This window comes from Pleuronectes platessa, chromosome 8 (genome assembly GCF_947347685.1).
Source record: "Pleuronectes platessa chromosome 8, fPlePla1.1, whole genome shotgun sequence".
Classification (NCBI taxonomy): Eukaryota; Metazoa; Chordata; class Actinopteri; order Pleuronectiformes; family Pleuronectidae; genus Pleuronectes; species Pleuronectes platessa.
Genome location: NC_070633.1, coordinates 13,214,680 through 13,229,518, shown reverse-complemented (window position 1 = coordinate 13,229,518; position 14,839 = coordinate 13,214,680). Strand labels below are relative to the sequence as shown.

Sequence of the window (14,839 nt, the reverse complement as noted above, 5' to 3'; positions counted from 1 at the left end):
TGACGCACACATACATCAGTTGTGTGGTCCGTAGTCCGTTGTTGTTTGACGAGCATTTTCCAGTTCTGCCAGGCATTCTGTTTTTTGTGGTGCGGATATATATATATATATATATATATATATATATATATATATATATACTTATGTCCGGCATCACAGAGTACCGGCTGGTTCAACACTTCTATCAGGGTCAGAGGCGGATGTTTGATCGTCCACCTCGCTCTCTACATAATGGAAGTGGACATGAGGCCAAGGTTCACCACTGCTACATTTGCGTATGTGTTACCCTAAGCCCCAAGACAGGAAATGGAAGTCGGAAAGAAATGAGACATGTTTGACTTTGGGACTTTGTCGACAGGAACCAAATTCTAAAATATCACCAGCCCCATTACTGCAACACTACACTTCCACCAAACCGAAAACAGCTGTATATCTGTGACTGTCCAAATTGAAACGCTCATCATAATCCTGCTAATCACTGTGGTTCCTTTTCCTCCAGATTCTCTGCTTTACGACATTATTAATTCCATTCAGCCCCTCAACACTTCATTTAGCTTTTCGGTGAAAGAAACTGATGAAGCAGCAAAGGACAGAGTGTTGCTAGTTGTGTTTCACAGGTGTGGGGGAATTACATTGTGTCAGCATCAGCAGTCAGAGCCCAAAGTAGCTTAAAGCCTTTAACATTACATCTGATCTGCAGGGTTAAGGCAGAACAAGCTCTGTGCTCAAGTGTGTTACCGTCTCTTTCATTTCGCTCCTTTATAGCAGCTTTAGTGTTGTTAAAGTAAAATAAATTAGACCGTGTGCGGAGAGAAGACTGCAGAAACACCAAGTGCATTTTCATTCACTGTCGCCTCAGTGACGTCTACAGCGACTGCACGCGGGACCTGTGTTGTTATTGTTATTATTGACCTGTCAGTGTTCAGGGTTGTCGGGACAACTATTTAATTAGTTTGAATTATAGGAGTGATTACTAATGCACAGATGAGGGCCAAGTAACACGAGTCATTCTCAATTACAGGAATATTCATTAAAGGGAGGAGGCTGTGGAACCAGCTGCTGTCGCTGAGGATTTGATGGGAAATGATCTGTATCTGTGTTTTTTCTTTTATTATTATATTTTTTTTTAATTCTGCTACTGATTGCTACATGTGTCTGCTGTCAAACACTCCGAGCTAAATTTAACTCTCCAAAGTCACAGACATCATTTGCAATTTTCCTGTCTTAAATTGACCATGAAAACTCGAAAAAAAATTTTTTAAGGCAGATTAACCTGGAGTGGACGAGGGGGTGCGTTTTCAGCAATTAAAGCACTGCTCCCTCCAATAAAAAGAAGTATTTCTATTCATGCATCGCTAAATCACAGTGGTCTTGTCTTTTCCTGTCAAGACAAATTCTCTCATTTACCAAGTGGACCTTAACTTGTTCAATGAGAGAATCAAATTATTTATTGGGAGCGTCACAGTCTGCAGAGTCAGTCTGTACGTTAAACTCTTGGGATCCATAGATCTTGGTTACTTACACTAATTTCACTAATCCTGTACCAATCACTTGAAGCTGTACTTGCTGTTAACTGCTGACGAGTGAGTTCAAACCAATCTAATATTGCACCACTATGCACTATGGACATTGTCTCTTTGTCAGGGACCATTCAGAAGGTGAAAAATTTCCCCATTTTCTGCTTTAATATTGGAAGTGTTCAGAAAATTGCTAGCAAGTTACAAAATTAAAGAAATTTAGAATAATATATGAACTAGAAAAGGGCTACAAAATTTAGGGAACTAACTAAAAAAAAAGGTCAACTAAGCAATAAAGAACACAAGTTTAACTCTAACAAACATAGGTACAGATGAGGAAATGGAATAATTTAATTGAACTTGTTTCTACATATGACAAAAAAAATCCTTTGAATCGTTACATACTGATGTAATGAATGAATCAGTATCGGACTGATGCTAATGATCCTGGGAAGTATTAATCTTAATTCATTACTGATGGTTTTTTTTTTTATTATCAATATGTAATTATTTAATCTTAGACAAAATATTGAAGCACAAATCAATCAATCAGTTAATCCATTCATTGGTAATCAAAAATATCCCCTTCTCTTATTTTTCAACTCAAGAATAGAGAATCTTCTCACTAGTATGATAATTGCTTTTCTCTCGATTTGGTGAGTATGTGTATGTAACCATAGTGATTTGCCCTCCCACACCCACTTGTATGAAAAGCCTACTTAACCTGCAGTTCAGATAAACTGATTTGGAATTCATTTAAATTTGATGCATTCTTATCTTTGTTTGGTCTTTGTAGTATTGTGTGCTGTTATCTGAATATCTCTTCCACCACTAAAACTCACACAATAACAGAAATAAAACAATAAATACAATCAAGGCCGTGGTTGACCTGCAACCCCCGTGTTCTGCAAGGTCAAATCATGATTATTACGTTTACAGTGGAGGCTGAGGGTTTTGAACAGAGCGACGAAATTACTTTTTATAGTAAAATAAATAGGATACTACTTTAGGAAAAAGATCTGTCTCTGTAGGAACCCTGTCCGTAATGTTGTCAGACACTAATATTAACAATCGGAATCTGTCACCGGGCAAACCAAGCACTGAGCTGATGTATGACGTGGAAGACTGACGTCGACAAGTGCTTCAATACGTTGAAGCAGCTGAATTGTGTTTGCTGGGTGTGTTATTCTTGCAAAGAAAAAAAGAATGGCTGTTACGAGTAAGAGTCAGGTTGACTTGTGAATGAGGACTTGATTGCATTTACACCTCCCTGAGTTCTGACAACAATTCAAACCAGGCCGTCAGCTCCCGGTGTTGTGTGTGTGCGCATTTACACCTGGCAATTAACACGTGTTCTTTCTTCTACCCAGACGGGGCATCAACAAACAGATCACATGCTAATGCCAGTTACGTTGGTTAAAACCTAGTTTAATGTGACTGCATCATTTCCTCACCGTGTGTCAGCATGTATTCCTCCAATCTGTGGCGTGTACTGTAAAACCCGCCCGGTGGCATAATGTGTCATCGCCGGCGTAAGTGCTGGTGGCTCGTTAAATTGGAAAGTTGGAGCGGCGGCGTTGTGGTACAGTAATTAGACTCGAACAGGTGATGCTTTATGTGAGCCGTATCTCCGTGTTGTGTTCTAATTCGCTGTCTGATGCCGAGGAGCCTTCATGCTCCGTCACACTAATTAAATGGTACGAGTCATCCTCCGTTTCTGTCGCCAGGGAGGGGGGATAAATTATGAAATGAGGAGGAGGAGGCTGGCGAAGGAAGAGGAAGGAGATGGCAGTGGGGGGGGGGGTGACGTGGTTGACGAGTGTCGCAGGGGCCTTCGCATTTCCAGCAGTTTGTGTCAGAGGCCTCTGAACCAGAGTGCGAGGAGCTTCTGCCGACATCAGCAGTTATATTCTCTCCCTTTGCTGGTTTTGTCATGTTGCCAAATTGAAGCCGTGTTTTGGGGATTTCTGTGAGGACATGTTGTTGGAGACACTGTTTCATGGAAGTGGGAAGCTCTCAAAGTAACAGAGGTTTGTAATATGAGCGATAGGACGGGGAGCAAGTTGCATTTCAGCGCCAAATTGATATTTGCAGTGTTTTGCTGAGTCCTCCTCCCCCCCCCAACATCATAAACAACATAGATTACCAGCAGTACTGACATTCCATTATTTTAAGCTTCATAGCTCTGGATCATTATGGCACTCTGCCTCACTTCCTGCAGTTGGAATCGCTCCACTGTTGTAAAACGCAGCGTGTGAAACCTCTCATTTTAGCCGCCGGCATATCCAGTAATTAAAGGATTAACTTGGTAATCTAAATTGTCTCTTGTCTTTTCCTTCCTTTTCCTTTATTTCCTAACATCCATTTCAAAGATTTGAAGAACGCCTTCTTCCCTTTCTCCTTCTGCGTTTCTCTCTCCTCCCGTGCCTCTGCAATCAGCTCGCTTCTGGATAACCTCGTTTCTGGCTAAGTGTACGGGGACGACAGATCCGTGAGCGTGTGCGTGCCTCGGGTGGCAAACACCGCGACTGCGTCTGCCCCTCCTGACAGCTCGGGATATCTTCAGCTCCTCAGAGGACTGCGTGTAGTTATTAAGTCAAAATGTGTTTAAATCTCGGTGTCTCTTTTGAAAAAAAAAAAAAAAAATACATGATGCGCTGAGCCAACAAACAGGTGCAGCTTTGAAGAATCGGAGGCATTAACTTCCCCAGATTTGCTCCAGCAAAGACTGTTTTGAATCTTCCTCTCAAATGAACCAAATCTATCAAGTGTTTCCCGGGTCTGGGCAGACTTCGCAGGGCATTTTTTTTGTGCTTCATGAATTTCTCAAAATATTCTGTGGCCCCTTGAGATGAATTCCTTTTTTAAGAACTTCTGCGGTTGGGTTCTTTGCAGTGTTTGTGTGGGATTTGTGTTTATTCAGCCGATTAGTTTGCCTGGTTGAAGTGACCTTAGACCCTGAGGGTACAGAACATTACATCGCCACTCTTTAAAAGCCAAGCAAAGATGTTTTTTTACTCCCGCGTAATATATCCCAATTTAAAAGCCAGACATATTTGTGCACTGCGCTAACAAATAATGCAAGTGGACTTTTTTTTTGCCGTCCTCTGGGTCTGAATTATGTATTTCAGTTTAAACAAAGCTCCTCATCTCTTGAGGAGACACCATTTAATATGAGGCCATGACCAATTTGTGTCGCAAAGTGGCTAAGTGCTCTCATATTGCAATTTGTAATTAAAGAGGACGGCTTATATGTAACTTGAGTAAAATACCCAAGTTTATATCACTGGATTGTTCAGAGCAGAATACTGGATTTATTGAAGAGACTCAATCGATAATTAAACTGCTAAACACGAAAACAAATTGTTTGAGATGCTCTGAAATTGGATTGTCTGGGGAAACATCTGAGGCGTTAGACTTTCCGTTTATTGGGGTAAACGCCAACTCAACGTTCTACAGCCCAACGAAGCTGATTCACTGACCGGGGTAAATCACCATGGTAACTTGTGCTGGACCGCTAACCTGATCCAGAGCAGGTTGAGTTTGAGATAAGACTGAACTACTGACCAATCAGATCACTGGAAATCCAGAGTCCTTGTTCTACAGAATCCTGACAGGGACAAAAGAGTTTAGATTACAGCAAAGTAAGAAATGTCTGCAGATGTCTTCATCTTTCCGCTTGTTCATCTTCTAACAAAGAACTCGCCACAATAAATAAATACATCACAACTGTTATAGTTTCATTTAAATTAAACAAAAGTTCTTTGATTCCTGACGTTATCTTTTATCATATCATTACAGATCAGGATAACATGAGGCGACATTACAACGCCTCTGGTATTTTATTAGACATATGATCCACACATTGTTCAATATTTCCAAGATTATAAATAAAGATTTCTGTCCGACTGAGCTCATCACACATTTTCCACTTCTCTTGTCTCAAGAAGAGTCTGACATCTTATTATATATTCAGTAATAACCTCTATAGAACTCCTGTGTTTATTTACAGTTCATCTTTAGGTGTTTACTTTAAAGAGTAAACAGAGTAATACAGTTTCATATCTACAGTTTCTTTTCTTCTGAAGTTATTTGATTATCATCTATATCTCACTTTGCAGATATCAGCGTTTCTTTACATATCATATTAACGTTTTTATTTATGGTTCTGACGATGTTGCTCAAAGCCACGACTCTGACTCTGCCACACTAACCCGCTCATCGCTGGATAATAAAAACCAGAGTTAACTGAGACAGTTGTTCACCAACAACGTGGTAGTGGAGGATAATCAGGACGGCCAATGTTCGGTAAGGTGAAGCATGATAACGAAAACGTGTCCAGGGTACATTGAACTTAACACAGGCTCCTGGGTGCAGTTTCTAACCATGTAACTATTTAATCAGCGAGATAAAAATATTCTCACATTTGCACTCAGGCTCTCCTGTGCACACATTTCCAACTCCCCAGCTGTTGATGTTGTTTAACCTCACTTTTCAGCCGTTTACATTTGTACAAATGTACACACACACAGACACACACAGACAGACACACATGCAGGCGCCCTCACTTTCTAACACCTCTGAAAATGTCAGCTCTATCCCATTAACAGGAACTTAAAATGGCCTCGTAGGTTTCAAGGCAGACTGTGCTTTTCAAGACGCTGTTGCCTTGAAAGAGGAGCTGAAGCAAAGGTGTCAGGGAGCGTCAGCGCTGGGAGCAATGTATGACAGCTTTGGACTCTGCTGCCTAGAAGAGTAGGTATTTAGTTTAGTTTTAAAAAAAAAGGGCATCGAGGTAATGACGTCTGATCTACAGAGCGAGCCACATAAGCATAGCCTTCATAACACCACCATACAAGCCAGTAGCCAGTCAGATTCACCTTTATCCTCACCGTACCCTCAGGTTCGGCTTTTAACGTTATTGTGATAAAAAGGCTGAAAGGTACATTTGAAGAGTAGTATTATTATTTTCATTACCACACGCAGTCTTACAGATCTCAAATGTGATAAGGTTAAACAACTGTTCCTGGTCTCTCTATCTCTATCTCTCCTCTCTCTCCCCCCATTTTCTCTCCGCTCACCCCAACCGGTCGAGGCAGATGGCCGCCCACACTGGGTCCGGTTCCGCTCGAGGTTTCTCCCAGTTACTGAGGAAGTGTTTTCTTATCCCCAGTCACCAAATTGATTGCTCATTGTGGGAACTGTTGAGTTTCTCTATAAAATGTTATTATGCTATGATTTGCCCCTTAAAATTGAGCTGAATTGATTACTTTTATTAGAATTCATTCTTCATTTTTTGCCATGGAGTTTTCTCTGAAGCACTTTGTAACCTGGTTTAGATAAGTGCTATACAAATAAAGTTATTGTACGATTTCTCACCTGCTTCAGCCTCCCGGCCCCACCCCCTGCTGAGGTGTTCCTTCAAATAGATGAGGGGGAAAAGAAGATATATAAAATATATATTATAATAATCCACGAACCAGAATAAGCAGATTGTAGGCTCCTGTTTAAAGGTGTAAGGCTGAGCTGTGCACCGTATTTACAACTAACAGCTCCAACTTTGTTGTCTTTAGTTGAGAAACTGTTTAACGACAAAAAACAGCATTTAATCATCCAAGGTGCTGCCTGTGTGAGGAGAGATGATTCATGTCACCGGCGTTTGAAGCCAATTCTCCGAGTTGACGATGTAACCTGCGCTCCGGTGGAACATCTATCGTGGAAATGCTCTCGTTGGGGAGCCCTGTAGGCAGCGGGGTATTAGCATCCTGAATTAATATATGCACACAGATGCACAGCCCCGCATCCATGTACATGCTTAGCAGCCAATCTTCTATTCATTTAAATGGGAGAAGATTGTAATAACATTGCATGTGGCATGTGTGAGGATAATTTGCATATGCACCCTCATCCTCCCCGTCCCCTCCCCTCCTCTCCTTCTGTGCTTCAATACCTTCTTTCCTTCTTTTTTTTAAGTATCCAGCCTCCACTCATAGAAATGTGATGGGATGCGGGTTTGGGCTTCTATGGGGGCCCTCTCCTCTACACGTTGTTAAATGCATCGGAGCATTTTTTCTATTCGAGAGTATTTCCAGTGATTGATTGATTTTTTTTTTCCGGGGCGAACTTAATGAGCGTGGATATTGGATGGACGCTGAGTTGTTGCTGTGTATTTAAACATGTTTGTGTTAAAATGCGATTTTGTTTGCGTGCATAATTCTACATCAGTTATTGATTGAGAAAAAAAATACACATGGGAGCGGCCTTCTCTTCTCATGCATGTTGCCCGATTTTTTGCAAATGTGTTTTCTGTCATAGGCTAGCTTTTGTGATATATATATTTATGTATATGTATAACTCAGACTAAAGACCAGTTAATTATGGACACAAAGGGGGAACGAACAACTGTTATTTGTTCCCAAAAGGGACCTATAACAATGGGTGTGTGTGGGTGGGTCTCTGTGTGTGTGTGTGTGTGTGTGTGTATGTGTTTGTGTGTTCGTGGTTGAGGGAGTGCTCGCTGAAGCATGGTTGTCTCAATGAAAAATGTATTCTGAATCCCAGACATGTGGAGGAGTAAATATTTGTCATCTGGGGACAAACATACATCAGTCAGCCGTGCTCCAGATTATATATGATGCTGGATGGAGTTTCTCTCTCTCTCCCTCTCTCCCTCTCTCCCTCTCTCCCATTCCTGCCTCTTTCTGTATACAATCACTCCCAGTGTTAATATTGTCAGAGGCATATTTAAGATTTTCAACTATACAGCAATGATTCCCCCATTCCCATAACGCATAGCTCCATATATTACATTTGGAGTGAATGCTAAATATTGACACTTGGCATCCAGAAAACCACTTAAGCAAACTTGAGCTCTGAAGGTAAAAAACATCAACAAGGTGGCTGTTGTTAATGTCAACTAAACATGGAATGGTTTAATATTCCGCATAGTCATTTTAATTGAATTAATTTCCGAGGACATTGTAAGGCGCTGATTGTGTCATAAAACACTTGTTATAGCTGCTGTTCATCACTGTGATGTAAATTATGCCCAGTGATTGCTCAATGATGCTTTTCTTCGGGGACATGACGTTGTTGAAGAAGCAAAAAAAAAATGAAAAAGTAATTGGCTCCAAAGGGCACACGACGTGTTAGTGCCAGGAGAGAGGAACACAGAAGAGGGTTATTTCCTCTGCAGCTATGGTTTCTCTTCCCCCCGCTGACATTCTTCATGCTTTCAGTAATTCTGTTCTCCGATTAGATAATAAGGAGTGAAATTTAAAAAAAACGAATGCTTGTTTTACCAAATGGTGAAAACTGAAATTAACGGCAGGCGGCGGCACACTGACAGGAGTGAAGTGAAGAATCACTGGCGGGATTTCAATTTAAAAGTGAGAGACGAGGTTCGTATGTGGACATAAAAAACACACCTACTCCTGGAAAATGATACAGCAGGTGACACTCAAGTAAAAAATCTTTATGAAATATTGAAGATGGTCGGTAACAGAAGACTTTTACAAAGCTGCAACACTTGTGAAAATCCAATCCATGCCTGCTGAGGACGTATACAGTTACAGCGGTTACAGGAATATAGCCTTTTTCAGATTTTTACCTCCTTTGTTAGTTTTTTTGGTTGTTTGTCCTAAAAAGAGTTCCATGAAAAAAAAGTAAAAGACATCCATACAAAGAGAAGAAAATACATATAAAAAACTAAATATGTTTCTCGAGTAGACGCATATCTGATAATTATTTGCGATGTAATGAATAAAGGTCATTTTAATGAGCTGGAAGTGCCTGATGTATAACAGTGGTAACAGGCCTCATTTCAAGTCACAGTCCTCCACCTTATCCAGTAGCCGATAGGATAATGGTTCTGGGGCAGCAGGTGACCAAGAGAGATGTGCCACAGAGATGGTGATGGTGCCGAAGCAGATTTCCATTCTTTAACAGGAAAGTGACAAAAAGGCCGTCTTGGTCCACTCACTTAACCAACTTACTAAATGCACAGGGGTCACCCAAAATAAACAGAGCAATGGAGGAAGGGATATTTGAGCCAATTCTTTTTTTCGGTACGTGATGTGTATGGCAGAACAAAACTCCTGGACCTTTGGACCGCTCCAGCGCATGTGAGGGGACAGATATTCATGAGTGTGCGCAACTTGGTGCAGATCCAAATAACAATCTGTATTTAGTGAATTATGTGTGGTTTCATAAGGGGACTGCTGTGGCCTTGGCGGGGGTGTGGACTCTACTGAGTGCCCTTCTAGTTAGACACAGTTTATTTTGTAGTGTGCTCGACTTCATCGTGGCTTCTTCATCTCCTCCTCCTCGTGCCGGTTAGGGTTAGGGTGAGACTTTGGAGTTGATGTGGTCAGCTGGACAGATGAGACGTGGTGGTCTGTGTGCTGCAGGAATTCTGCCCTGGCCATCATGGCTCAGCGCACTGACAGCTGCTGCACCCTTGTCGTGTGTCCGTGAATGTGTGTGTCTCTGTTTGTGTGTGCGTCGCTTTTAGGTCAGTCTCGGGAGAGAATGGCAGCTGGACACAAATATCAGGTCGCAACCTTTGAATTTTTAAATTTTTTTAAGTGCAAGAATCAAAATGATTCTGCTGGATTCTTGTTTGCAGAAATGCAGGAAGCCACGCAGAGCTATGTTCCGGTTATTGGGCCCCAGCAACACATCCAGCATGGTGTGTCAATTAAATCATCTTCATTGGCCCAACGATCGGCACGGGAGACGTTTAGCGTGCCGCGCCGGTTGTTTGTGTGTCTACAAAATGATCCGGCAATGCGCTCAGATACATTTAACAATTAATGGCCGCTTTAGCCTATTACATTCAGTGGAGTATAATGCAGTGCCCGTAGTGCTGCTGTACGTCTATTTGATTTGTGCATTGACCCGCAAGAAGTCTGTTAAGTAGCTGATACTCCCTGTGTGTGCGTGCACGTGTGTGTGTGTGTGTGTGCACGTTGACTTTGAAGTACATTGTGTCATGACAATAATCTCAGCCAATTTACTACGCATCAGTCCTCCATTATGGGTTTGATATAAAGCAGTACGTGACTGGAATCCCCTGCTCATAAAATGACAATTTATTTCTCTAAAGAAATTACGTGTTTAACCTCATTAACCTAAAGTGCATGTACTAAAATGGAAGACTAACCCCATTCCTTTTGACACGCACAAGTACACACACACACACACACACACACACACACATAAACACAAATTGGAAACATCATCAAAAGTTGAGAGATGCCGTCGAATGTGACCTCTGCAAATGAGGAGCTGGCGGCGAGTTAACAGCATCATGAGTTCATCACAGCCGTGGTGGCGGCTCGTCGGGCGTCTCAGGTGGCCACGGTTTCACCGCTCTCTGTTTCAACATCATCCGTTCTCTGTGAGATGATTAACCCGGCAGGTGTGAGGTGAGGCTCGCCCACTGCTTTACCGAGCTGTCGTCTTCAGTCTGCGGGGAGTACAGAGGGTCAGCCCGGCCAGCTAATAGCCGTGGTCACAGAGCTGGAAGGCGGCCCATTAGAAGAGGCCGCCATCATTAGGACCAGCGCACTTTCAAATCACCTGACCCGCTGGTCCCACGCTGTTTATTAGCAAAGTTTGGGCCCTTCGTTAGAGCAATTATACTCACCATTCATGATGAACTGTGGCCTTTTCCCCGACACGCTCTCACATACATAGAATAAATAATGTCAGGCAGCTGCGTTGTCCTGAATATAGAGAGCTGCCATATTAATGACATTTTCTTCGCTGCAAATGCGCCGCAATCATAAAGTGTGCTCGGAGAATAGGGGGGAGAAAAGCCAAAGTGTCAGCCTGTGATGTATGTCGTTCATTGGACACAGAACATTTAGTTTTCATTAAGAGTTAAACATGTACACAAAACATTAATGGGGTTCAGCGGAGGACGTGCTTCACTGTAGCTCATGCTGATGAATTAGCAACTCAGCACACGGGTGGAAAAAAGAGGAAAATAAAGGGAGAAGAAAGAGAGGTATTGTGTGTGTGTGTGTGTGTGTGTGATGGGGGAGGAACTGACAGACGGGTGTTTATGACACAACCTAATATTATCCCTGACCTGGGCATCAGCAAGCTGCAAGGATGAACGCCGGCCGGGTTAGGGCGGACAGGAAGCAAGGGGAGAGAGAGGTCGGCGAGAGCGCTGCCGTTTCATTATGAGAGATGTGGACTCCCGTGCTCTCCGGCCGCACAGGGAGTGATGGAGAAGGCTGTTAATGCCTGGTCTGTCAGCCATATTGGATTCAGGGCAGTAAATTAATATTACACTCCTTTTTAAAGGGGTTTTATTTTGGGATTTACTGGTCTCCCCTGAGCGCTGGCGGTGTAAGGAGGTTATTTCGCCGTTTCTACTTATCTCTCGCACAAGGCTAATATGTTTAGAGAGAGAGACACTGTATTCGCGGAGGAGGCATCATGCTGTAGGCTCCAACTCTGTCATCCTGCGTTTGTGTTGAGCATTTTCACCGAGCGTTAAGAATGTGCTGTAAATCGTGGTATTGTCCCACTGAAGAGCAGCTCCTGCATCTCTCAGAATGTGTGTCCTCCCCTCACATCTCATACATGTCATGTGAGATTCCGGAGGAGTAAAAAAAAAAAACAGCATCTCCTCTATGTGAGATGTGATTTCAAGTTAACTGGCTGTCTAGCTGTCGGTCATCTCTCCATCCTCCCCCGCCTCACTGCCCCTTTCTTGCTTAATGTGGGTAGAGTTAGAGACCCGGTTTAAGAGACCTATAACACACTGCGGCGGGGCCTAGACGCTGAGACCGGATTTATGGCCGCTGGTCCGTCAGCGGTGATGTTAAAGGGCTGTGATTAAGAGCTGGAGTTAAGACGCGGACTCCACTACGGGTCCAATCCCAGTCATGAGCGCACAGGGCCAGCTGTCCTCCATGCAGCTCTGTCTCTCTTTGTCACTCAGTCTGTCCATCTGTCTTGTTCGGCCTCTCTCATTTGCATTCTTACTGTAGAAGCACCGATTCTCCAAGGACACTGAATCTATGCATTAGATACTCGGTGTCTGATGCATTTTCACTCACCCGCCGCGCAGTCACAACAGCAGAGCAGGGGCGAAGGTTCAGCTCCTGCCTCGTGTCAACTTGAGAACTTAAAAGCTTCTTTTTTTTCCACTTTTTCACTTTTGGCATGCCTCTAAAAACCTCTTCCGCTTTTTCTATTCCCCAAAGGTTCCGAGCACACGGCCACGGCGACGCTCCCCGGCGCCTTCTCGGACCTGTTACCTCACTTCCTGGTGGAGCCGGAGGACGAGTTCATCGTGAAGAACAAGCCGGTGACGCTGACCTGCCGCTCCACGCCGGCCACGCAGATCTACTTCAAGTGCAACGGCGAGTGGGTCCACCAGGACGACCATTTGATCGAGCGGTCGGTTGACCCGGCCACAGGTAAACAACACAGACACAGACACAAACACAGACACACACACACACACACACACAAACACCCCCTAAATCATTTATTTCCCTCTCAGTCTGGCTCTAGTTTGTCTCTTTCTGGACGTGTTTTTCTGAGATTTCACCTGGCGTTCGTCGCAGATGTGTGACACGCATGGATCCTTAGATACATTATGTAAAGTGTTTGCGTGCTGAAACCGAGGTTTGCAATTTCCCCGTGATTACTGTGCTCCATCAGGCTCTTGGCTCATCCTCCAGCCTCTTTACTCTGCCAGTCTCATAATAAGCCCTTTGGTTTCACTCTTGGAAATCTTTCAATCACCTTGGAGACCTGTTTGTTTTTCTCTCTGTTGTGCTGCGATCACCCCCCCCCCCCCCACACACACACACACACACACCTCCGCCTCTGCCATCGGTGTCATAAACATGTTTGACACCGATGTGGTGTGATTCAGCAGCGATCTGCAAATTCAAACCAGCCATTCACAGCCTGTCAACTGATTGGAAAAAGGAAAACGTGAGAATGACAGGTTTTTTTCTGGGGGGAGTGGGCACGCACACACTCGCACTCAAAGCTTGGCTCAGATTTGTTTCTATTTATACATAACAAAAAAATATATAAAAAGATGGACATACCAGCTGAGGACAGCACAGGCGGACAGAGTGTGGATAGCGGACAAGATGCTGTGATCTGTCTGAAATAATTTTGAAACAATATTTGTGTTTGTTCACGTTCCCTGAGCTATCTACTGGTTTTCTGCCTGTAACCAGGAAATACACGGGCCTGCATCTTGTTTTCCCAGTTACACTGAATATATTTAATCGTGTCCTCAGTATGGACAAGAACAACAGAATGATTTGTGTGTTATCAGTTAAAATACATGACCATATTTCCAACACAAAAAGACAAGTGGAAGGTGTTCGAAGCAGGAAAATGGAAAATTCCTAAACACGCTCCCTCTTTGATTTCAGCTTAAGAGTTCGCCGTGCTCACACATATCCAGGGTAAGGTTTAACATTAACATCCAGCAGCTCAGCAGACGTGGACAAAAATGTCAAAAAGAAATATCATGAAGGAAACTTTAGTGTCGATTCCACCTTTTGTAGCGGAGCGTCTCTGATGGAGTTTACGAACAAACACAAATATTCTCCCACACTGAGATTTAGATCTTTTTTCTTTTTAGAAAAACGGATTTCTTTTTAGGTTCCCTGCTGCATGAGTGACTCTGAGACACTGTGAGTGAGTTGTGATGCAGCTCTTTGCAGAACAGGAGCTGTGTCTTTGTGCTGCAGATGTTAGAAGACACTAAAACGTGGCTGTGCTTCTGCAGAGTCGAGTCTTTGTCTCTATTCTTGACTACAAGTGGAGGCTCATCCCCTCGTGTCACAGCCTCTCAGCCGGTCACACCCTGACTTCGGCTGTTTGATTTGATTGGTTGATTTGTTCTTCCTCCTGCATTCGGCTCTTGTGAATAACAGCAATAAAAAGAGTGTGAAAAGTGAATTCTTGTTCCTGATTGGTGAACAGAAAGCAAACACACCAGGGCGCGCTCGAGGATTCGGATCATTAAGTGAAAATTGTCAGTAAGTCAACACTGATAAACTCGGATCAATTCCCAATGCTGTCTTCCTTCTTGCGTTGCTTCAATACCGGTTCTGCTCTCTCAGTTCTCCTCCCAGTCGTTGAGGGGGCTGCAAATAAACATGTTGCCAATATCAACACTCCTCTGACCGATAAGAGTTTTTGGCTCCTGAACTGCTCCAACAAATAAAGGTAAAGCACTTGTGAGCCCTGACATACAGTTAAGCAGATAATTATTGTGTTATCTTTACAGTTACAGTGATCCTGTATTAAAGTGCGATTACTTGCAC

The 14,839-nt window shown here is 43.2% G+C and overlaps 1 protein-coding gene across 1 annotated transcript in view; it reads left to right on the top strand.

Moving 5' to 3' along the window:
- The window catches only part of unc5a (unc-5 netrin receptor A), a 143,997-nt gene that overhangs the window by 60,060 nt on the left and 69,098 nt on the right, over positions 1-14,839 (top strand). Inside the window, exon 2 of the mRNA XM_053428121.1 lies at positions 12,743-12,958. Coding sequence (XP_053284096.1) covers positions 12,743-12,958 — 216 coding nt within the window. The remainder of the gene's footprint in view (positions 1-12,742; positions 12,959-14,839) is intronic.